The sequence below is a fragment of the Notechis scutatus genome, chromosome Z (genome assembly GCF_049901735.1).
Source record: "Notechis scutatus isolate UNSWTSFEM ecotype Mainland chromosome Z, rNotScu1.2, whole genome shotgun sequence".
Lineage (NCBI taxonomy): Eukaryota > Metazoa > Chordata > Lepidosauria > Squamata > Elapidae > Notechis > Notechis scutatus.
The window spans coordinates 11,743,217-11,766,152 of record NC_142025.1 but is presented as its reverse complement, the minus strand read 5'-3'; the positions used below and the strand labels follow the sequence as shown (position 1 = coordinate 11,766,152).

At 42.4% G+C, this 22,936-nt stretch overlaps 1 protein-coding gene across 1 annotated transcript in view; it reads left to right on the top strand.

Annotated features, from left to right (window-relative positions):
* The window catches only part of DIP2C (DIP2 acetate--CoA ligase C (putative)), a 370,495-nt gene that overhangs the window by 294,438 nt on the left and 53,121 nt on the right, over positions 1-22,936 (top strand). The window contains exons 13-17 of the mRNA XM_087947300.1: positions 2,591-2,668; positions 4,363-4,486; positions 5,765-5,874; positions 7,739-7,841; positions 8,853-8,917. Coding sequence (XP_087803426.1) covers positions 2,591-2,668; positions 4,363-4,486; positions 5,765-5,874; positions 7,739-7,841; positions 8,853-8,917 — 480 coding nt within the window. The remainder of the gene's footprint in view (positions 1-2,590; positions 2,669-4,362; positions 4,487-5,764; positions 5,875-7,738; positions 7,842-8,852; positions 8,918-22,936) is intronic.

The window sequence follows — 22,936 nt, the reverse complement described above, 5'->3', positions numbered from 1 at the left end:
GGTCAATTGACTTGGAAGCAACATTGGCTTAATGGCCTGAAGAAAGGGCATGGATACCAACCTCTGAAGTTGGCTACAATTAGCAGGGTAAAACTCGCAGGGACTTCTTTACCTTTACCTTTCCATCTTGTATCAAGGAGCTTCTGTAACACCTTATTCAACTGTACACCTTTATTCCCGCTCATAAAAATATGGCCAGATCCGAGTGGTGGGTTATATTAAACTTATTGATTAGGGAACAGCATGTTTTAGAGATGTGTAGACATTTCCATTTTCCATTCTGAGCCTTCTCTAGTGAACAATAACTTAGATGCTTGGCAAAAACTTATTCTAATTTTTTATCGTCTTTCCAACCACTCTTGCTACGCCTTCCTTTTTTCCCTCAGCTCAAGGAAAGCAGGCCTTCTGATCTCTTTGACTTTACTTCCCATGAGTTTCGGTTAACATGACTAGTGATGTAGAATCTCTACTTACTTGGGAGATTATCCTTAACCTACCCTGAGTTTCTTTTTAAAACACCCTTTCCCATCTTACACATCTGTGAATATCAGCCCTAAGAATTCCTCAGCCAATATGACAGCTGAGAACCTAGAGAACTGATGTCCATGTATTTTTAAGGCATCCAGGTTGGGCAAATATGCTTACTGCATCTGTCTCCTTCATCCCAGCTTCTGAAGTATCTTTATGACTCTTACTATCCTGTGTCTGCTATTTTCACTTCCTTCTTTTACAATAGCTATCTATTTCACTACTGTTTTGTAGAAATATATGTATAAATCTCCCTCAAATGCTAATATTTTGGAGTGATTGATTTTCTCAAAGTTATATCCTATCCTTAGATACCATTAGACTTATAGGAGTTAATCTGAGGACACAAATAGTCTTTAGGAGCTCATCTTTCAGTTTGAAATGTATGTATGTGGCATGGTCGCAAAGTTCTTTAATCTTGAGAGTTTTATAGTACTATTTTCCTCACTATGATCCTTGTCTTAGAATGGGTCCTTTCCTAGGAGTATGGCAATGAAGTTCCTAAAAATTCATCTATCTGATAAATGCGTCACAAGACAAGAATCCCTTACATATGTATGATATTAAGCAGCTGAAAAACTTGAGATATTGCGATATGTAATAACTGTCCTCCACTTGTTTCTTTTTGAGCTAGGTTCTGTAAAGCTACGCAGAGTAGTATGTTTTAAAATGGACTTTGCCCATGTTTATATGAACTAGCTTTCCGTTTTAGAGAAAGTTGAATAATCTTTTGGATAACAGATAGCATTCCAAAAAAATAAAAAGTACCACACAACCACATTTTAAAGAAACCATATCATTTTTGCCCCCAAGAACATTCATTTGTGCTTTATCTCTTCTCCCCTCTTCCTATCTCTTCTCTCAAAATGAGATAGACACAACAAAATGCATCACATCTGTTGGTTTTCATGGACATTCTCCTATAATTGCTCAGATGTTGCATTAGCTCTATATGGCAGAGAAACTCTGTGGAAAAGTAGGGTGGGGTGGGGGGTTGACTTTCCTTCTCTGTAATTAAAACCTGGCCAGCAGCTGAATAACAATAAAAATACTGGCAAGGAAAGGCACACTCCTCCCTCCTTTAATTTCTTAGCTTGCCATCATTTCCAAAATATTTTCTGTAACATCCATTAGCAGCCCATTCATACATTTTTGCTAGATTGCTTTTTTGAGAAACATATAGAAAACAGAAGCAGTGAAAGAAAATCTGTAGATGTGCTAAATATTATTTATTAATTTAAGCATGCATATATATTTGCATTATACTACTAGACTCCAGATGTCAGGACAGAGTGTAAATTGGACCCAGAGAAGACTGTTGAGAGTGTATATTGGCCTAAGGAATATTATTTTGTGTATATGGATATTTCTTTGTCTTATTTCTGTGTTATTTCCTTTTTCACTTCAAGCTATACAAAGAAAGCACATGCATTGTTTTATTTGAAGCAAGCTCTCTCACTTTAGTGTTCTCTGGTTGGCCATACTTTTCTACACTCTCCCTTCCAGTCTTTGTAGCCAAGATAAAACATTGAGTTAGTCCTGATTACTTCTTGTTTTAAAGACAGATGAAGTCCTATTCTGTCATTGTCTTTGGGCAATAGATGTGCTTTAATTTTCTTCGGGGTATTAGAAAAACCTTGATGGGGAAAGCTTTAAATGGTAGAGACCAACAACCAGGAACACTTGTATCCAGGATCAGAGTGAATAATCTGAGTCTAAGTAACCACTGACATGATTTGAAAATAATGAGATCTGTCAGCTAGGTTTATTCACGATAAAGCAAGCAACAACCCACAACCTTCCCTCCCAAAAGACAACCTAAATTTTCGGGATTCCAGCAAGGGATAAAAGCAGTAGACAATTGTTGTCAGTCCTAAGCCTAATGTAGGATGTATTTTAATATTTATGCCAACTTTGATTAATGCCTTTTAAACTTTGTACATTTTTTAGGACCTGGCTAGTTATGAATCTCCTTGGTCTACTGATAGCACAACATGCACAGAATTTTTCCCCAACTGGCATGATTTCATCCTCTTTGTCTCTTTCTATTTATCTTAAAAAGGGTACTCCTCCTTCTGTCTGGATTTTCATAGAAGCCAAACCAAATGAGAGCTCATTTCTGAAGACTTTTCTTGCAAAAGTATGTCTTTAACTTTGCCAAGCTGGAAATACATATCTCATAATTACTTTAATCATTAGAAAATGCAAATATAATTGAGAATTTGTTGGGTGCCTGAACTTTGAAATGATTATACAAATCTGTCATAAACCAGTTTCTCATCCCATATATATATGGGATATATATATATATATGGTATATTCAGCATATACAAACCCAACTGTGTAATTAAATACTATTTTAAAAAATCTGACTAGAGAGAGGTTGATGCTAGGCTCTGAATGCGGGGGACAGTGTAATGCATGTCTTTCCCTTAGAAGTGATAGCTTTTTAACAACTTTTAAGTATACATTAAAAAACAAAAAACAAACTTGAGTTGTTGAACAAAACTGATCTGTATCTCAAGACCTTTCTTTTACTATCTTGATAGTCACAAAACCTCCATTTCTGCTTTTTGTTTGCTTCAGATTTCCAGTGCTAATGTCTTTGTAATGCAATGAAAGTCTTGCTGTAAACTTATCTATTCTGTTTTGAAAAACGTGGTGTCTGGCTATTGTCTGGTGCATCTTGAACAGATACTAGGGTATAGTGATGGATTTTATCTGTATATTTTGAGCTGTTGTATATTGTTGAGTACCTGTGACTTGACCAAATTGAAACACAGAAACCGAATACTGTTGATATAGGGTTGTTGCTTTTTCTAACTAAAGTTTTCCAAACTATAATATTCTGTGTTAGCTTCAGTGAGGAGAGAAGAGGAAAAAAAATAGAAAGAAATGGTTTTTTTTTAAATGCTATGGTTGTTGTAATTTTGTTGATTTTTTGCTTGGGGTTTCACAGAATTCAAGTGCCCCTACTTCTGTTGGGATAATCTAAATTCTGAAGGCCTTTATAAGTGAAAATGGTGAGGCAAGGCAATGTGTTGATGTTAAATATTGGGCAGATTGTGGCTTAATGTATGGCATAAGTCCAACCAATACAATAGTTTATGATCCAGTAGGATGCAGACATTGTCACAGAATCAAACTGTTCTAAAACATTGGTGTACAATAATGGTCAGCCCAAGATATCTGGAAGGCAATTAAAATAACAGGTGTTGCATGTCCCTTCTTTTGTTTTTAGACATAATTTGCTGAACTATTATTGGCTGTTAGATCTCTTTCCCATAAATTTACTTTTTTTTCTTTTTCTTTGGATTATCTAATTCAGAAGTCATTCCCATGTCCTATAAGCAATAGATTCTACTCCCAGTTAATGCAGTCTAATGCTTTTCCTGGTTTGGAATCTTATACTTGCTTTTTATAGATAAATAAAAAGATCTGCCTATTTAGCTTATGGATTGCTTTGTGCCCATATTTGATTCTGGTTTTTATTCTGATTTTCATCTCCTGTCATAAATTGTGCACCAAACGTCAAGTTGTAGTTTCAAAGATTGGAAAAGTTGGGGTCTTTCATGACCTGATTTTTGCTTTTTAAAGAAAAATACAATTCTCTGTATTAAATATTTTATCAAAAAAATGTTCTTACAAAAGCACTGAAGCTTTGAAAGCCAAGGACCTTGATCAAAACATAATAGATGTCTTTAAAAAAAAAATAGTTGACGAAGTAAAGCAAATGTTAATAGCTCAGACATATTTTAAAGGAAAACTTTCATTACTGCTTTTGCATTGATTCGCTTAGAAGCTTTTTCTCCCTTGCTTTATTTTTTCAACTAGGATGCAGGTAGCCAACAGATCGGCTTCTTGCTTGGAAGCTGTGGTGTCACTGTAGCCTTGACTAGTGATGCATGCCATAAAGGACTACCTAAAAGCCCTACAGGGGAGATACCACAATTTAAAGGTAAGTTTGTGCAGGGTTAACTCAATATTGTGTCCCAGTGATGAGCAAAAGTAGAGAATTGTTCTAATTAAAAGATGCAAAAGGTATCTGACTTTATGTCTTCGAAATCTCTGTACTTTTCAGATCAGTCCTGTCTATTTTGCCTGTTCTAATCCAATTCAATTGTTCTTGTAGTTGGGCATAATTGTTATCTCAATACTGTTGAGAAGTGCCTGACTGAACCCTTATTGTCTCCTGGCAGGATGAGGTTAAATGGAACAGTTCACTGAAGCCAACTCACAATCATCCTGTTTTCTACAGACCTTGAAACCCAAAACTTTTATTCAGTAGATCAATGTTGTTCCATCCATGCCTCGTCATCTGAACTACCATGGGTTCTGGAGTAATAAAAATCCACTCGTTCTCAGCTTTGCAAAATAAAATTTGCTAGAAAGCATTATTTTGTCCTGGAGGTGTGTGTAAAATAAAATATGAAAAAAGAAGCATTCATATTGCCTTCACTCTTATCATTCTCGATATTTTTCAAAGCTTCTGAAAGGCAGATGGTGACATGCCAGCTGCTTGGCAACCAGGCATGAGAAGAGGGAGAAGGAAAGACAGAGAGGCTGTAGGAACATGAAGTTGATCCTCTATGGCAGGTGTCAACAACCCTCGGCTCTGGAGCCGCATGTGGCTCTTTGCGCCCTCTGCTATGGCTTCCTGTTGGGTGATCCCACCACTGGCTGGCCCTGCCCCTCGCCCTCCCCTCCCAGTCACTCCTCGCCTAGCCTGAGAAGGTAAAACACAAAAAACAGAAATGAGAGGGAGGGAACGAGAGAGAGAGAGAGAGAGAGAGAGAGAGAGACCCATTTCCCACAGAAAACACCGGGAGCCACAAAAGCTGGTACGGCATGGCGGGGTGAGTGGGTCATGTGACTGGGTGGGAGTGATGATGAGTTGGCCACGCCCAGCCAGGTTTTGAGGCCCCCGGTGTTTTCTGTGGGAAAAGGGTCCAAATGGCTCTTCAAGGTTTAAGGTTGCAGAACCTGGCTCTATGGGCAGTGTAGTCAAACACCTCATGTGCCTGTTTGAAACTGGGGCCAAATTCTCAGGTTGAGTGTGCTCAACAAGAATTGGATTTTGTATCTAATGGTTCCAGCTTTTACTGACCCTTCTGTGTTATCTCCGAGTTGCTGAAGAACACTTTCCAAAGGTCATTTTTATGAAAGAAATGTGGACCACAATATTGCATGATGGCTTCTGTTATTTTTAAAAAGGTTTTGTATGTTTGTTTTTAAGGCTGGCCAAAGCTTCTGTGGTTTGTGACTGAATCAAAACATCTTTCGAAACCTCCCCGAGATTGGTTCCCCCACATAAAAGATGCGAACAATGACACAGCTTACATTGAGGTGAGTGCAATGTGCCTAATACATTTGTTCATTCATATTCATATGTGCATCATTTCCATCTATTACTCTGGGTCCAGATTAATAGTGGACTAAATATTTTAAGTAAATATATTGCAATGTACTCATTAAATAGTAAGGTATATATGAAACAGTTCCAGTCCTATGCAACTATAGTAAACTGCACTTGTATAATATTGTTAGGGAAATTTTAAAAAGCTTGATATCTAAATTTATACAGGATATTTTCCCCCTTCATCTTTGAACAGCAAAATGGATAGCCATTTTAGTGGGTGCATGTTTGAACTTGTTATGTTTATTGATTATACAATAATCTTTGCGTTAAGAACTAATGAGAAAGGGTATCCTTTAATAAGAAGAATGGCTTGTTGACACTAATGGGATTCTAAACAGCTACAGGTATAAAATCGCAAATAGAATTAAACATGCCTAGGGGCATACAATTTAGACAGATTTTATCTGCTGCATCTGAAGTCCACTGAATCAAAGTCTATTGAATCAGAAGTTTTCTAAAAACAGCACTGGAAACTTCTCAATAAAAGCTGATTTGAAAAGTTCCAGAGTACAATACCATGTGCAAGACTCTGTAAAAGATAGAGGCAATAGAAGTGCTTTAAATAAACAAGGAAGAAAACTGAATAGTTCATAATATTTTTCATGAATTAAATATCAAGATAACTGATGCAGGAGCAGAAATAGTAGCACTCAGCAGACTTTTACAGGGAAGGGATGGATACCGATGTGTATAGAAACATGGGGACTACATTTTATCATTAGACAGTTTGACAACTCCTGACAGATGTTCTTTTTAGAAGCCAGTGGGACTATATTATTCAACTTTACTTTTAGCACATATTGGTGGTTTAAGAGTCCACAGAAACAAAAGAAAGACATTTTATTCCAAAATATGCTTGTTAGCTTACATGGACTTCTAGTTCATCTCTATTTCCAAAGTTTAAGCAGAGGAACACAAAAATAAATGCACAGTATCAAATCCTATATTAAGCTGGCAAAAGCTTTCATAGCTGCTTTTAGGGGTTGGCCACAGGAGTTATGTAAAAGGGCCAAGCCCCCTTTTGTCCTTTTGAATCTGAAGAGCTTCATCACTATAGTGCCTATGCTTAATTTTGATGTTACAGCAAAAGAGGCAAGTGCAATTTTAGATCGCAATCTTTCATAGTCATTTGCAGTCACAAGGGGCCATGGTTCAGGCTTAGTTTCTGTGCTAGTCAGACTCTGTTTTAAGAATGATTGCCAATTTGAAGAAAATCAAAATAGGCTCAAAGATAGGCAGCAAAGAAGATTTAACTTGAGAGATAGAGGCTGCAAGAGAATTCAGAGGAAAGGACTGCTGAAATATTTAAAGGGGTGTCACACAATAGTAGGCTTCGAATTGCTCACCATTGGTCATAATGCAGAATCTAGAACTGGCTAGGAAAAGCTTATTAATGTTAATAAGCTTTGATAATAAAACTGTTTCCTGGGGAACAAATAGGCTGCTTCTCACCGGATGAGTTCAAGCAAGAACTAGGCAGCTTTCTAATGGAGATACTTTAATTTGGATTTCTGTAGAGATCAAGGGGCCTCAATAAGATTGTTCAACCATTAAGGCAAACTATCAATATAAGAGTTGGGTCTTCCCCCACCCCCACCCCCAAGCTGCTTAGTCTGGATCTTTAGGGAGCTAGGATAATGGAAGATAAGGATATATAGACAATTAGCAGGGTGATATGAATGGAGAGATGACTCGATGGAGCATCTTGCATAGACAGGTATCTCCAGTTTATTAAACTAACAACAATGATGTTATTCCCTGACACTGATGAGCAAAATTGTGTTACTGCAGTACAAAACTTGTAAGGATGGAAGTGTTCTTGGCGTGACAGTGACAAGGATTGCATTGCTGACCCATTGTCAAGCGCTCACCCAGGCATGTGGATACACAGAAGGTATTTCAACACTTAAAAAAACAACAACGAGTAAGCTAGCTTCAGAAAATGATTTAGCATGATAGATTTTACTGGATTTTGTTTTCAATAATTGGATGGAGAAAATTATTCAATAGCCAGGAGCTAGACTATTTTCCCCCAAAATTGGAAAGCAACACAGATTATTTCTTAGCCAAATTAATTTTTGAATCTTCTCAGAACTGTAGAGTCCTTGGACAAAATTGTATTTGTTACAGTAATTTTTCCAGAAACATCTGCCCTTTTTTACAGTATTTGAAGCATCCTCTTGCTGTGAGTGAGAACAACAGAGAAATTGTAGTGCAAGGTCTAAAATAGTTTACGTCATCCCTCAGAAAGAAAATTCATTCTTCCCATGGCATCAACCAGGAAAATGAAACAGGATATAAGTATGATACAGTTCATCCATTTTTGTGCAATTACTAGGCCCATTTCAGGCTGGATATGCCCATCATGCTGCAACACACAACCAGGATTAATAAAAAGAGGAACTGGATACAAATATTCAGCTGAGATCAGGACCTCCAAAAGTTTATATGAGATAGAAAGCTGTGGGATATGATTTTTCCAGACTTCAGACTGTCATCCAAGATGAAGAACAACTTCAGAGTTGTAATTTTCATCTCTAATTAATATGAACTTCTCAAGTTTTTGAGATCTGTTATTACCTACATGTCTTGAGGAAATCTCTGTCAGTGGAACAGTCATTATTTTGGAAATTATGAATTTCCTGCTCTTATTTTTGACATTTCCCACCTATTTTCAGGAGAATAAGTCACTGTGACATATTATGCAAATGACAATGAAGGAAAGAGAAATGAAGGATCAGATAGGTCAAAACAATGAGTTAGAATTGATTTACTTCAAATTGTCCTACAGTTATTTTCTTTTTTGAAAAAAATGAATCAATTACATTTTTAGATGGAGCTTTTGATTGGCTGTACCTGGCATCCAGGAACTAACATCGTTTTTGTTTTTGTTTTTGTCATGAAGCTGAAACCATTGTGAATGTTCTGGATTTCAAAAAAGATGTGGGTTTATGGCATGGCATCCTTACAGTAAGTCTACCATTATTTTAAATAATTGCTTTAAAATGGGATGTTACAGCTTACATTTCCATCAAATACATGTTGGCATCTTCTCAAGATGTCCCATTTTTTTCTAATACTGAAAAGTGATACCTTGTTTCTCCAAGAATGAAGCTTTCTGCAATATTGAAACATGGGAAATTGGGGGGAATGGTGTGGGGGGGGGTTGCTGTTAGGAAGTACTTTTTTTGCATACCCGGATATGGTGCTGCCTGCGTTGACCCTGATACAAAGTGCCCCACCAACTCCGAGGTCAACGTCCAAGCCGTCGCCGCCCACCCTAAGATGCAAGGGGGGAATTAAGTCACCCAGAAAAGACGGCCTAGCCGTTTTGGGGGGCTCAAAAAAAAATAGGACCCGGCCTTATTGTATGAGAAACACGGTAGTTTGAAAAGTGGTAGCTAGAACTTAATTTTGCAGATATTCAAACTGGAAGAACTTTGTATTAGAAGCCACTATTCTTCTCCCATAATAAATATCCTGGAAAACTGACAGGTTTACTTCTGCAACTGCAGATATTCAGTCTATGAATGTCATTGTCTTTTGGAGGAGTTTAAAGGAAAATATGGTAATATTTTCTTAATCTCATTCTTGACCCTAAAAACGGGAACAGCCTCTGTCTACCAATTACTGGAATTGATCCAGCATATCTGTTAGTCTGAAGAATGCTGCTGCCTTTAGATGCCCACAATTTCACTTGTAAACTTTTTTCCTACCTGACTTAAGTAAGTTCAAGGCTAGGTTCACACATCAAACTGAATGATAATGTAGTTATCTGGAATTTGACTGATATATGTACAGCCAGTCACTCTGGCTAATTCAACATTCTGACTAATTAAAACAAGTCATGCCTTGGATGTATGAACTCAATTAAAAAGATACATTATTGGCTGAGAAACATACCTGAATCTGAGTCACATATCATTATCAAACTGATTAATACTCTTTTTCATCTTGCGCTCAGGTTAAGAGTAAATCAAAGCCTGATAAGTCTGTCCAAGCCACCATCACTTATAGCTTTGCCTATATGGGTCACAACTTGGTTTGTTCCCTTCTTTAAAAAAATTTCTCAGTCCATCTGTCTGGAGAACATCTGCCCAGTCTCACAACTTCTCTTTTTAGAGAGGATGATATAGAAGGTGGAAGGTTTAAAAACTATAGTGGATTCTGGACGAAATGGATTCCTTCCAGGCAGGTTCCAAGTCCCCTTATGGGAAAGAAATAGCATTGGTTGCACTTGTGGATGATCTATGGCAAGGGCAGGATGTGATTTTTGCTTCTTTGTGACTTCTCAGGACTTTTGATACTATAAGCCATTTAGGATATTTGTCGAATTTGGGCTGGGCAGCATCCTCAGAGATATCCTCTGGGATATCTAGAAGCTTCAGCTGGTATAATTTGAGAATGACAGTGTACATCTCTTTTTACTCTCCTTGACTTCTCAGTGGCTTTTGATACTATAAGCCACGGTATCCTTTAAGGCCTCAACCATCTATCAATTAGAACCTTGTCCCTCCGGGTTAGTGAAAGCTTCCAGGACAATGACTGGAAGGTGGGTCCAGGCAGGAGTGAGACCCACTTCTCACTGCAGGAGGGCACATTCCCAGAGTCTTTTAAGGAGAATTCTGGGACCATCTCTGGACCCCAGCTATGTTCTTTCCAACCTATATACAAGGTAAAATCTTCTGAAATTTTAGAAGATCCTAGATGAAATGGATTCCTTCCAGGCAGGTTTCAAGTCCCCTTATGGGACAGAAACAGCATTGTTTGCACTTGTGGATGATCTGTGGCAAGGGCAGGATGTCGGTGTACATCCATCCTTGTTCTCCTTGACTTCTCAATGGCTTTTGATACCATCAGCCATGGTATCCTTTGGGGCCATCTGTCAAAGTTGAGTCATCATTCCTGTCAGTCCCCTTATTCATAGAGGAATTATGGGTTTTAAAAAGGGTTATAGGGCCTGTGGTTGGGCGGCACAGTTTGGCCCCTTTACCCAAGGCCAGCCCCAACCGGTGTTGATAGGGAATGAGAGATCCAGTCCGCCAGTGCTCTTCAGTGGCATGCCACAGGGGTTGGCTCTCTCCACTCCTTTTAAACATCTGCATGAAGTTGGATGAGATGGATGATACAGAAAATAGCACGCATCATAATTCTAATGATATAGTGTGCTAATGATACCTAGCTTTGTATGACCATCGCTAGTGAATTTGCTGCTGTCCTTTCATAGTGCCTGGAGTCTTGGATGGGGGACAACAGGCTTTGGCTGAACCCTCCTCGCAAGACTAAATGACTCTGAGTGCCATAGTGGACCCAGTTCACAACTTGGGAGTTCTTTTGGACTCGCAACTCCTGCTCAAATGAGCAGGTGGATCAGGTGGAAGCCGTGGCTAAGAAAACCTTTGCACAGCTTCAGGTTGTGCACCACTGGCAGACTTTTCTGCATCAGGAGTGGCCTCTGCACTCGGATTGCTAATATATACCTGGGACATCATTGGAAGAACATCAGTGTTCCCCGAATGACGGTACACCTCCATCCTTGTTCTCCTTGACTTCTCAGTGGCTTTTCATACCATGAGCCATGGTATCCTTTGGGGCCATCTTTCGAATTTGGGCTGGGCAGCCTAGCCTTGCTTGGGGTTTGACTGCTTTCTCCAAGGCCAGTCCTCGTGAGTGTTAATAGGGAAGGAGAAGTTGAGTCCACAGCTGCTTCTTTGTGGCATGCTAAAATGCTTGTCCCCCATGGTTGACGAAACCCTCCAGGATGCCAAGGAGCTGGCGAGTTCAGACAGAGAAATTTCATGCTGCAAGACAGGGCATCTTCTAGGATGTTTTAAGGAAACCTTGGTTTGCCAAATATATTTTAGGGGTGATGGAGTAGAAGATGGAATGTTTGGGAATTTGAGTTGATCCTGGATTAAATGGACTTGGGTCCAGCTGTGGGACAGAGTAGCATTGGTTGCACTTGTGGATGATCTATGGCAAAGGCAGGATGTGATTTTTGCTTCTTTGTGACTTCTCGGGACTTTGATACTATAAGCCATTTAGGATATTTGTCGAATTTGGGCTGGGCAGCATCCTCAGGGATATCCTCTGGGATATCTAGAAGCTTCAGCTGGTGTAATTTGAGGATGACAGTGTACATCTCTTTTACTCTCCTTGACTTCTCAGTGGCTTTTGATACTATAAGCCACGGTATCCTTTAGGGCCTCAACCATCTATCAATTAGAACCTTGTCCCTCCGGGTTAGTGAAAGCTTCCAGGACAATGACTGGAAGGTGGGTCCAGGCAGGAGTGAGACCCACTTCTCACTGCAGGAGGGCACATTCCCAGAGTCTTTTAAGGAGAATTCTGGGACCATCTCTGGACCCCAGCTATGTTCTTTCCAACCTATATACAAGGTAAAATCTTCTGAAATTTTAGAAGATCCTAGATGAAATGGATTCCTTCCAGGCAGGTTTCAAGTCCCCTTATGGGACAGAAACAGCATTGTTTGCACTTGTGGATGATCTGTGGCAAGGGCAGGATGTCGGTGTACATCCATCCTTGTTCTCCTTGACTTCTCAATGGCTTTTGATACCATCAGCCATGGTATCCTTTGGGGCCATCTGTCAAAGTTGAGTCATCATTCCTGTCAGTCCCCTTATTCATAGAGGAATTATGGGTTTTAAAAAGGCTTATAGGGCCTGTGGTTGGGCGGCACAGTTTGGCCTCTTTACCCAAGGCCAGCCCCAACCGGTGTTGATAGGGAATGAGAGATCCAGTCCGCCAGTGCTCTTCAGTGGCATGCCACAGGGGTTGGCTCTCTCCACTCGTTTTAAAATCTGCATGAAGTTGGATGAGATGGATGATACAGAAAATAGCACGCATCATAATTCTGATGATATAGTGTGCTAATGATACCTAGCTTTGTATGACCATCGCTAGTGAATTTGCTGCTGTCCTTTCATAGTGCCTGGAGTCTTGGATGGGGGACAACAGGCTTTGGCTGAACCCTCCTCGCAAGACTAAATGACTCTGAGTGCTATAGTGGACCCAGTTCACAACTTGGGAGTTGTTTTGGACTCGCAACTCCTGCTCAAACGAGCAGGTGGATCAGGTGGAAGCTGTGGCTAAGAAAACCTTTGCACAGCTTCAGGTTGTGCACCACTGGCAGACTTTTCTGCATCAGGAGTGGCCTCTGCACTCGGATTGCTAATATATACCTGGGACATCATTGGAAGAACATCAGTGTTCGTGAGTGTTAATAGGGAAGGAGAAGTTGAGTCCACAGCTGCTTCTTTGTGGCATGCTAAAATGCTTGTCCCCCATGGTTGACGAAACCCTCCAGGATGCCAAGGAGCTGGCGAGTTCAGACAGAGAAATTTCATGCTGCAAGACAGGGCATCTTCTAGGATGTTTTAAGGAAACCTTGGTTTGCCAAATATATTTTAGGGGTGATGGATTAGAAGATGGAATGTTTGGGAATTTGAGTTGATCCTGGATTAAATGGACTTGGGTCCAGCTGTGGGACAGAAGTAGCATTGGTTGCACTTGTGGATGATCTATGGCAAAGGCAGGATGTGATTTTTGCTTCTTTGTGACTTCTCGGGACTTTGATACTATAAGCCATTTAGGACATTTGTCGAATTTGGGCTGGGCAGCATCCTCAGGGATATCCTCTGGGATATCTAGAAGCTTCAGCTGGTGTAATTTGAGGATGACAGTGTACATCTCTTTTACTCTCCTTGACTTCTCAGTGGCTTTTGATACTATAAGCCACGGTATCCTTTAGGGCCTCAACCATCTATCAATTAGAACCTTGTCCCTCCGGGTTGGTGAAAGCTTCCAGGACAATGACTGGAAGGTGGGTCCAGGCAGGAGTGAGACCCACTTCTCACTGCAGGAGGGCACATTCCCAGAGTCTTTTAAGGAGAATTCTGGGACCATCTCTGGACCCCAGCTATGTTCTTTCCAACCTATATACAAGGTAAAATCTTCTGAAATTTTAGAAGATCCTAGATGAAATGGATTCCTTCCAGGCAGGTTTCAAGTCCCCTTATGGGACAGAAACAGCATTGTTTGCACTTGTGGATGATCTGTGGCAAGGGCAGGATGTCGGTGTACATCCATCCTTGTTCTCCTTGACTTCTCAATGGCTTTTGATACCATCAGCCATGGTATCCTTTGGGGCCATCTGTCAAAGTTGAGTCATCATTCCTGTCAGTCCCCTTATTCATAGAGGAATTATGGGTTTTAAAAAGGGTTATAGGGCCTGTGGTTGGGCGGCACAGTTTGGCCTCTTTACCCAAGGCCAGCCCCAACCGGTGTTGATAGGGAATGAGAGATCCAGTCCGCCACTGCTCTTCAGTGGCATGCCAGAGGGTTGACTCTCTCCACTCCTTTTTAACATCTGCATGAAGTTGGATGAGATGGATGATACAGAAAATAGCACGCATCATAATTCTGATGATATAGTGTGCTAATGATACCTAGCTTTGTATGACCATCGCTAGTGAATTTGCTGCTGTCCTTTCATAGTGCCTGGAGTCTTGGATGGGGGACAACAGGCTTTGGCTGAACCCTCCTCGCAAGACTAAATGACTCTGAGTGCTATAGTGGACCCAGTTCACAACTTGGGAGTTCTTTTGGACTCGCAACTCCTGCTCAAACGAGCAGGTGGATCAGGTGGAAGCCGTGGCTAAGAAAACCTTTGCACAGCTTCAGGTTGTGCACCACTGGCAGACTTTTCTGCATCAGGAGTGGCCTCTGCACTCGGATTGCTAATATATACCTGGGACATCATTGGAAGAACATCAGTGTTCGTAAGTGTTAATAGGGAAGGAGAAGTTGAGTCCACAGCTGCTTCTTTGTGGCATGCTAAAATGCTTGTCCCCCATGGTTGTGAAACCCTCCAGGATGCCAAGGAGCTGGCGAGTTCAGACAGAGAAATTTCATGCTGCAAGACAGGGCATCTTCTAGGATGTTTTAAGGAAACCTTGTTTTGCCAAATATATTTTAGGGGTGATGGAGTAGAAGATGGAATGTTTGGGAATTTGAGTTGATCCTGGATTAAATGGACTTGGGTCCAGCTGTGGGACAGAAGTAGCATTGGTTGCACTTGTGGATGATCTATGGCAAAGGCAGGATGTGATTTTTGCTTCTTTGTGACTTCTCGGGACTTTGATACTATAAGCCATTTAGGACATTTGTCGAATTTGGGCTGGGCAGCATCCTCAGGGATATCCTCTGGGATATCTAGAAGCTTCAGCTGGTGTAATTTGAGGATGACAGTGTACATCTCTTTTACTCTCCTTGACTTCTCAGTGGCTTTTGATACTATAAGCCACGGTATCCTTTAGGGCCTCAACCATCTATCAATTAGAACCTTGTCCCTCCGGGTTAGTGAAAGCTTCCAGGACAATGACTGGAAGGTGGGTCCAGGCAGGAGTGAGACCCACTTCTCACTGCAGGAGGGCACATTCCCAGAGTCTTTTAAGGAGAATTCTGGGACCATCTCTGGACCCCAGCTATGTTCTTTCCAACCTATATACAAGGTAAAATCTTCTGAAATTTTAGAAGATCCTAGATGAAATGGATTCCTTCCAGGCAGGTTTCAAGTCCCCTTATGGGACAGAAACAGCATTGTTTGCACTTGTGGATGATCTGTGGCAAGGGCAGGATGTCGGTGTACATCCATCCTTGTTCTCCTTGACTTCTCAATGGCTTTTGATACCATCAGCCATGGTATCCTTTGGGGCCATCTGTCAAAGTTGAGTCATCATTCCTGTCAGTCCCCTTATTCATAGAGGAATTATGGGTTTTAAAAAGGGTTATAGGGCCTGTGGTTGGGCGGCACAGTTTGGCCTCTTTACCCAAGGCCAGCCCCAACCGGTGTTGATAGGGAATGAGAGATCCAGTCCGCCACTGCTCTTCAGTGGCATGCCAGAGGGGTTGACTCTCTCCACTCCTTTTTAACATCTGCATGAAGTTGGATGAGATGGATGATACAGAAAATAGCACGCATCATAATTCTGATGATATAGTGTGCTAATGATACCTAGCTTTGTATGACCATCGCTAGTGAATTTGCTGCTGTCCTTTCATAGTGCCTGGAGTCTTGGATGGGGGACAACAGGCTTTGGCTGAACCCTCCTCGCAAGACTAAATGACTCTGAGTGCTATAGTGGACCCAGTTCACAACTTGGGAGTTCTTTTGGACTCGCAACTCCTGCTCAAACGAGCAGGTGGATCAGGTGGAAGCCGTGGCTAAGAAAACCTTTGCACAGCTTCAGGTTGTGCACCACTGGCAGACTTTTCTGCATCAGGAGTGGCCTCTGCACTCGGATTGCTAATATATACCTGGGACATCATTGGAAGAACATCAGTGTTCGTGAGTGTTAATAGGGAAGGAGAAGTTGAGTCCACAGCTGCTTCTTTGTGGCATGCTAAAATGCTTGTCCCCCATGGTTGACGAAACCCTCCAGGATGCCAAGGAGCTGGCGAGTTCAGACAGAGAAATTTCATGCTGCAAGACAGGGCATCTTCTAGGATGTTTTAAGGAAACCTTGTTTTGCCAAATATATTTTAGGGGTGATGGAGTAGAAGATGGAATGTTTGGGAATTTGAGTTGATCCTGGATTAAATGGACTTGGGTCCAGCTGTGGGACAGAAGTAGCATTGGTTGCACTTGTGGATGATCTATGGCAAAGGCAGGATGTGATTTTGCTTCTTTGTGACTTCTCGGGACTTTGATACTATAAGCCATTTAGGATATTTGTCGAATTTGGGCTGGGCAGCATCCTCAGGATATCCTCTGGGATATCTAGAAGCTTCAGCTGGTGTAATTTGAGGATGACAGTGTACATCTCTTTACTCTCCTTGACTTCTCAGTGGCTTTTGATACTATAAGCCACGGTATCCTTTAGGGCCTCAACCATCTATCAATTAGAACCTTGTCCCTCCGGGTTAGTGAAAGCTTCCAGGACAATGACTGGAAGGTGGGTCCAGGCAGGAGTGAGACCCACTTCTCACTGCAGGAGGGCACATTCCCAGAGTCTTTTAAGGAGAATTCTGGGACCATCTCTGGACCCCAGCTATGTTCTTTCCAACCTATATACAAGGTAAAATCTTCTGAAATTTTAGAAGATCCTAGATGAAATGGATTCCTTCCAGGCAGGTTTCAAGTCCCCTTATGGGACAGAAACAGCATTGTTTGCACTTGTGGATGATCTGTGGCAAGGGCAGGATGTCGGTGTACATCCATCCTTGTTCTCCTTGACTTCTCAATGGCTTTTGATACCATCAGCCATGGTATCCTTTGGGGCCATCTGTCAAAGTTGAGTCATCATTCCTGTCAGTCCCCTTATTCATAGAGGAATTATGGGTTTTAAAAGGGTTATAGGGCCTGTGGTTGGGCGGCACAGTTTGGCCCCTTTACCCAAGGCCAGCCCCAACCGGTGTTGATAGGGAATGAGAGATCCAGTCCGCCACTGCTCTTCAGTGGCATGCCAGAGGGGTTGACTCTCTCCACTCCTTTTTAACATCTGCATGAAGTTGGATGAGATGGATGATACAGAAAATAGCACGCATCATAATTCTGATGATATAGTGTGCTAATGATACCTAGCTTTGTATGACCATCGCTAGTGAATTTGCTGCTGTCCTTTCATAGTGCCTGGAGTCTTGGATGGGGGACAACAGGCTTTGGCTGAACCCTCCTCGCAAGACTAAATGACTCTGAGTGCTATAGTGGACCCAGTTCACAACTTGGGAGTTCTTTTGGACTCGCAACTCCTGCTCAAACGAGCAGGTGGATCAGGTGGAAGCCGTGGCTAAGAAAACCTTTGCACAGCTTCAGGTTGTGCACCACTGGCAGACTTTTCTGCATCAGGAGTGGCCTCTGCACTCGGATTGCTAATATATACCTGGGACATCATTGGAAGAACATCAGTGTTCGTGAGTGTTAATAGGGAAGGAGAAGTTGAGTCCACAGCTGCTTCTTTGTGGCATGCTAAAATGCTTGTCCCCCATGGTTGACGAAACCCTCCAGGATGCCAAGGAGCTGGCGAGTTCAGACAGAGAAATTTCATGCTGCAAGACAGGGCATCTTCTAGGATGTTTTAAGGAAACCTTGGTTTGCCAAATATATTTTAGGGGTGATGGAGTAGAAGATGGAATGTTTGGGAATTTGAGTTGATCCTGGATTAAATGGACTTGGGTCCAGCTGTGGGACAGAAGTAGCATTGGTTGCACTTGTGGATGATCTATGGCAAAGGCAGGATGTGATTTTTGCTTCTTTGTGACTTCTCGGGACTTTGATACTATAAGCCATTTAGGATATTTGTCGAATTTGGGCTGGGCAGCATCCTCAGGGATATCCTCTGGGATATCTAGAAGCTTCAGCTGGTGTAATTTGAGGATGACAGTGTACATCTCTTTTACTCTCCTTGACTTCTCAGTGGCTTTTGATACTATAAGCCACGGTATCCTTTAGGGCCTCAACCATCTATCAATTAGAACCTTGTCCCTCCGGGTTAGTGAAAGCTTCCAGGACAATGACTGGAAGGTGGGTCCAGGCAGGAGTGAGACCCACTTCTCACTGCAGGAGGGCACATTCCCAGAGTCTTTTAAGGAGAATTCTGGGACCATCTCTGGACCCCAGCTATGTTCTTTCCAACCTATATACAAGGTAAAATCTTCTGAAATTTTAGAAGATCCTAGATGAAATGGATTCCTTCCAGGCAGGTTTCAAGTCCCCTTATGGGACAGAAACAGCATTGTTTGCACTTGTGGATGATCTGTGGCAAGGGCAGGATGTCGGTGTACATCCATCCTTGTTCTCCTTGACTTCTCAATGGCTTTTGATACCATCAGCCATGGTATCCTTTGGGGCCATCTGTCAAAGTTGAGTCATCATTCCTGTCAGTCCCCTTATTCATAGAGGAATTATGGGTTTTAAAAAGGGTTATAGGGCCTGTGGTTGGGCGGCACAGTTTGGCCCCTTTACCCAAGGCCAGCCCCAACCGGTGTTGATAGGGAATGAGAGATCCAGTCCGCCAGTGCTCTTCAGTGGCATGCCACAGGGGTTGACTCTCTCCACTCCTTTTTAACATCTGCATGAAGTTGGATGAGATGGATGATACAGAAAATAGCACGCATCATAATTCTGATGATATAGTGTGCTAATGATACCTAGCTTTGTATGACCATCGCTAGTGAATTTGCTGCTGTCCTTTCATAGTGCCTGGAGTCTTGGATGGGGGACAACAGGCTTTGGCTGAACCCTCCTCGCAAGACTAAATGACTCTGAGTGCTATAGTGGACCCAGTTCACAACTTGGGAGTTCTTTTGGACTCGCAACTCCTGCTCAAACGAGCAGGTGGATCAGGTGGAAGCCGTGGCTAAGAAAACCTTTGCACAGCTTCAGATTGTGCACCACTGGCAGACTTTTCTGCATCAGGAGTGGCCTCTGCACTCGGATTGCTAATATATACCTGGGACATCATTGGAAGAACATCAGTGTTCGTGAGTGTTAATAGGGAAGGAGAAGTTGAGTCCACAGCTGCTTCTTTGTGGCATGCTAAAATGCTTGTCCCCCATGGTTGACTTAAACCCTCCAGGATGCCAAGGAGCTGGCGAGTTCAGACAGAGAAATTTCATGCTGCAAGACAGGGCATCTTCTAGGATGTTTTAAGGAAACCTTGGTTTGCCAAATATATTTTAGGGGTGATGGAGTAGAAGATGGAATGTTTGGGAATTTGAGTTGATCCTGGATTAAATGGACTTGGGTCCAGCTGTGGGACAGAAGTAGCATTGGTTGCACTTGTGGATGATCTATGGCAAAGGCAGGATGTGATTTTTGCTTCTTTGTGACTTCTCGGGACTTTGATACTATAAGCCATTTAGGATATTTGTCGAATTTGGGCTGGGCAGCATCCTCAGGGATATCCTCTGGGATATCTAGAAGCTTCAGCTGGTGTAATTTGAGGATGACAGTGTACATCTCTTTTACTCTCCTTGACTTCTCAGTGGCTTTTGATACTATAAGCCACGGTATCCTTTAGGGCCTCAACCATCTATCAATTAGAACCTTGTCTCTCCGGGTTAGTGAAAGCTTCCAGGACAATGACTGGAAGGTGGGTCCAGGCAGGAGTGAGACCCACTTCTCACTGCAGGAGGGCACATTCCCAGAGTCTTTTAAGGAGAATTCTGGGACCATCTCTGGACCCCAGCTATGTTCTTTCCAACCTATATACAAGGTAAAATCTTCTGAAATTTTAGAAGATCCTAGATGAAATGGATTCCTTCCAGGCAGGTTTCAAGTCCCCTTATGGGACAGAAACAGCATTGTTTGCACTTGTGGATGATCTGTGGCAAGGGCAGGATGTCGGTGTACATCCATCCTTGTTCTCCTTGACTTCTCAATGGCTTTTGATACCATCAGCCATGGTATCCTTTGGGGCCATCTGTCAAAGTTGAGTCATCACTCCTGTCAGTCCCCTTATTCATAGAGGAATTATGGGTTTTAAAAAGGGTTATAGGGCCTGTGGTTGGGCGGCACAGTTTGGCCCCTTTACCCAAGGCCAGCCCCAACCGGTGTTGATAGGGAATGAGAGATCCAGTCCGCCAGTGCTCTTCAGTGGCATGCCACAGGAGTTGGCTCTCTCCACTCCTTTTTAACATCTGCATGAAGTTGGATGAGATGGATGATACAGAAAATAGCACGCATCATAATTCTGATGATATAGTGTGCTAATGATACCTAGCTTTGTATGACCATCGCTAGTGAATTTGCTGCTGTCCTTTCATAGTGCCTGGAGTCTTGGATGGGGGACAACAGGCTTTGGCTGAACCCTCCTCGCAAGACTAAATGACTCTGAGTGCTATAGTGGACCCAGTTCACAACTTGGGAGTTCTTTTGGACTGCAACTCCTGCTCAAACGAGCAGGTGGATCAGTGGAAGCCGTGGCTAAGAAAACCTTTGCACAGCTTCAGGTTGTGCACCACTGGCAGACTTTTCTACATCAGGAGTGGCCTCTGCACTCGGATTGCTAATATATACCTGGGACATCATTGGAAGAACATCAGTGTTCGTGAGTGTTAATAGGGAAGGAGAAGTTGAGTCCACAGCTGCTTCTTTGTGGCATGCTAAAATGCTTGTCCCCCATGGTTGACGAAACCCTCCAGGATGCCAAGGAGCTGGCGAGTTCAGACAGAGAAATTTCATGCTGCAAGACAGGGCATCTTCTAGGATGTTTTAAGGAAACCTTGGTTTGCCAAATATATTTTAGGGGTGATGGAGTAGAAGATGGAATGTTTGGGAATTTGAGTTGATCCTGGATTAAATGGACTTGGGTCCAGCTGTGGGACAGAAGTAGCATTGGTTGCACTTGTGGATGATCTATGGCAAGGGCAGGATGTGATTTTTGCTTCTTTGTGACTTCTCGGGACTTTGATAATATAAGCCATTTAGGATATTTGTCGAATTTGGGCTGGGCAGCATCCTCAGGGATATCCTCTGGGATATCTAGAAGCTTCAGCTGGTGTAATTTGAGGATGACAGTGTACATCTCTTTTACTCTCCTTGACTTCTCAGTGGCTTTTGATACTATAAGCCACGGTATCCTTTAGGGCCTCAACCATCTATCAATTAGAACCTTGTCCCTCCGGGTTAGTGAAAGCTTCAGGACAATGACTGGAAGGTGGGTCCAGGCAGGAGTGAGACCCACTTCTCACTGCAGGAGGGCACATTCCCAGAGTCTTTTAAGGAGAATTCTGGGACCATCTCTGGACCCCAGCTATGTTCTTTCCAACCTATATACAAGGTAAAATCTTCTGAAATTTTAGAAGATCCTAGATGAAATGGATTCCTTCCAGGCAGGTTTCAAGTCCCCTTATGGGACAGAAACAGCATTGTTTGCACTTGTGGATGATCTGTGGCAAGGGCAGGATGTCGGTGTACATCCATCCTTGTTCTCCTTGACTTCTCAATGGCTTTTGATACCATCAGCCATGGTATCCTTTGGGGCCATCTGTCAAAGTTGAGTCATCATTCCTGTCAGTCCCTTATTCATAGAGGAATTATGGGTTTTAAAAAGGGTTATAGGGCCTGTGGTTGGGCGCACAGTTTGGCCTCTTTACCCAAGGCCAGCCCCAACCCGGTGTTGATAGGGAATGAGAGATCCAGTCCGCCAGTGCTCTTCAGTGGCATGCCACAGGGGTTGGCTCTCTCCACTCCTTTTTAACATCTGCATGAAGTTGGATGAGATGGATGATACAGAAAATAGCACGCATCATAATTCTGATGATATAGTGTGCTAATGATACCTAGCTTTGTATGACCATCGCTAGTGAATTTGCTGCTGTCCTTTCATAGTGCCTGGAGTCTTGGATGGGGGACAACAGGCTTTGGCTGAACCCTCCTCGCAAGACTAAATGACTCTGAGTGCCATAGTGGACCCAGTTCACAACTTGGGAGTTCTTTTGGACTCGCAACTCCTGCTCAAAAGAGCAGGTGGATCAGGTGGAAGCCGTGGCTAAGAAAACCTTTGCACAGCTTCAGGTTGTGCACCACTGGCAGACTTTTCTGCATCAGGAGTGGCCTCTGCACTCGGATTGCTAATATATACCTGGGACATCATTGGAAGAACATGAATGTTGACTTCTCTTTTGATACTATAAGCCACGGTATCCTTTGGGGCCTCAACCATCTATCAATTAAATCCTTGTCCCTCCAGGTTAGTGAAAGCTTCCAGGACAATGACTGGAAGGTGGGTCCAGGCAGGGTTGAGATTAGCCAATGCAACCCAGACCAGAAGAAAACACAAGTGTTAGCTGCCAAGGAATTTTGGTTGGTGGACTCTAAAAGAGCCTTTTCTGGCATGACTCCTGCCTTCTGGACCATCTTACCCATGGAGATAAATCTGGTCTCCTCTTTTTGGCCTTGAAGACATGATTATGTCAACCAGGTATCCCACTTGATAATTGTTTCTTCACTGCTGATACCTCTCT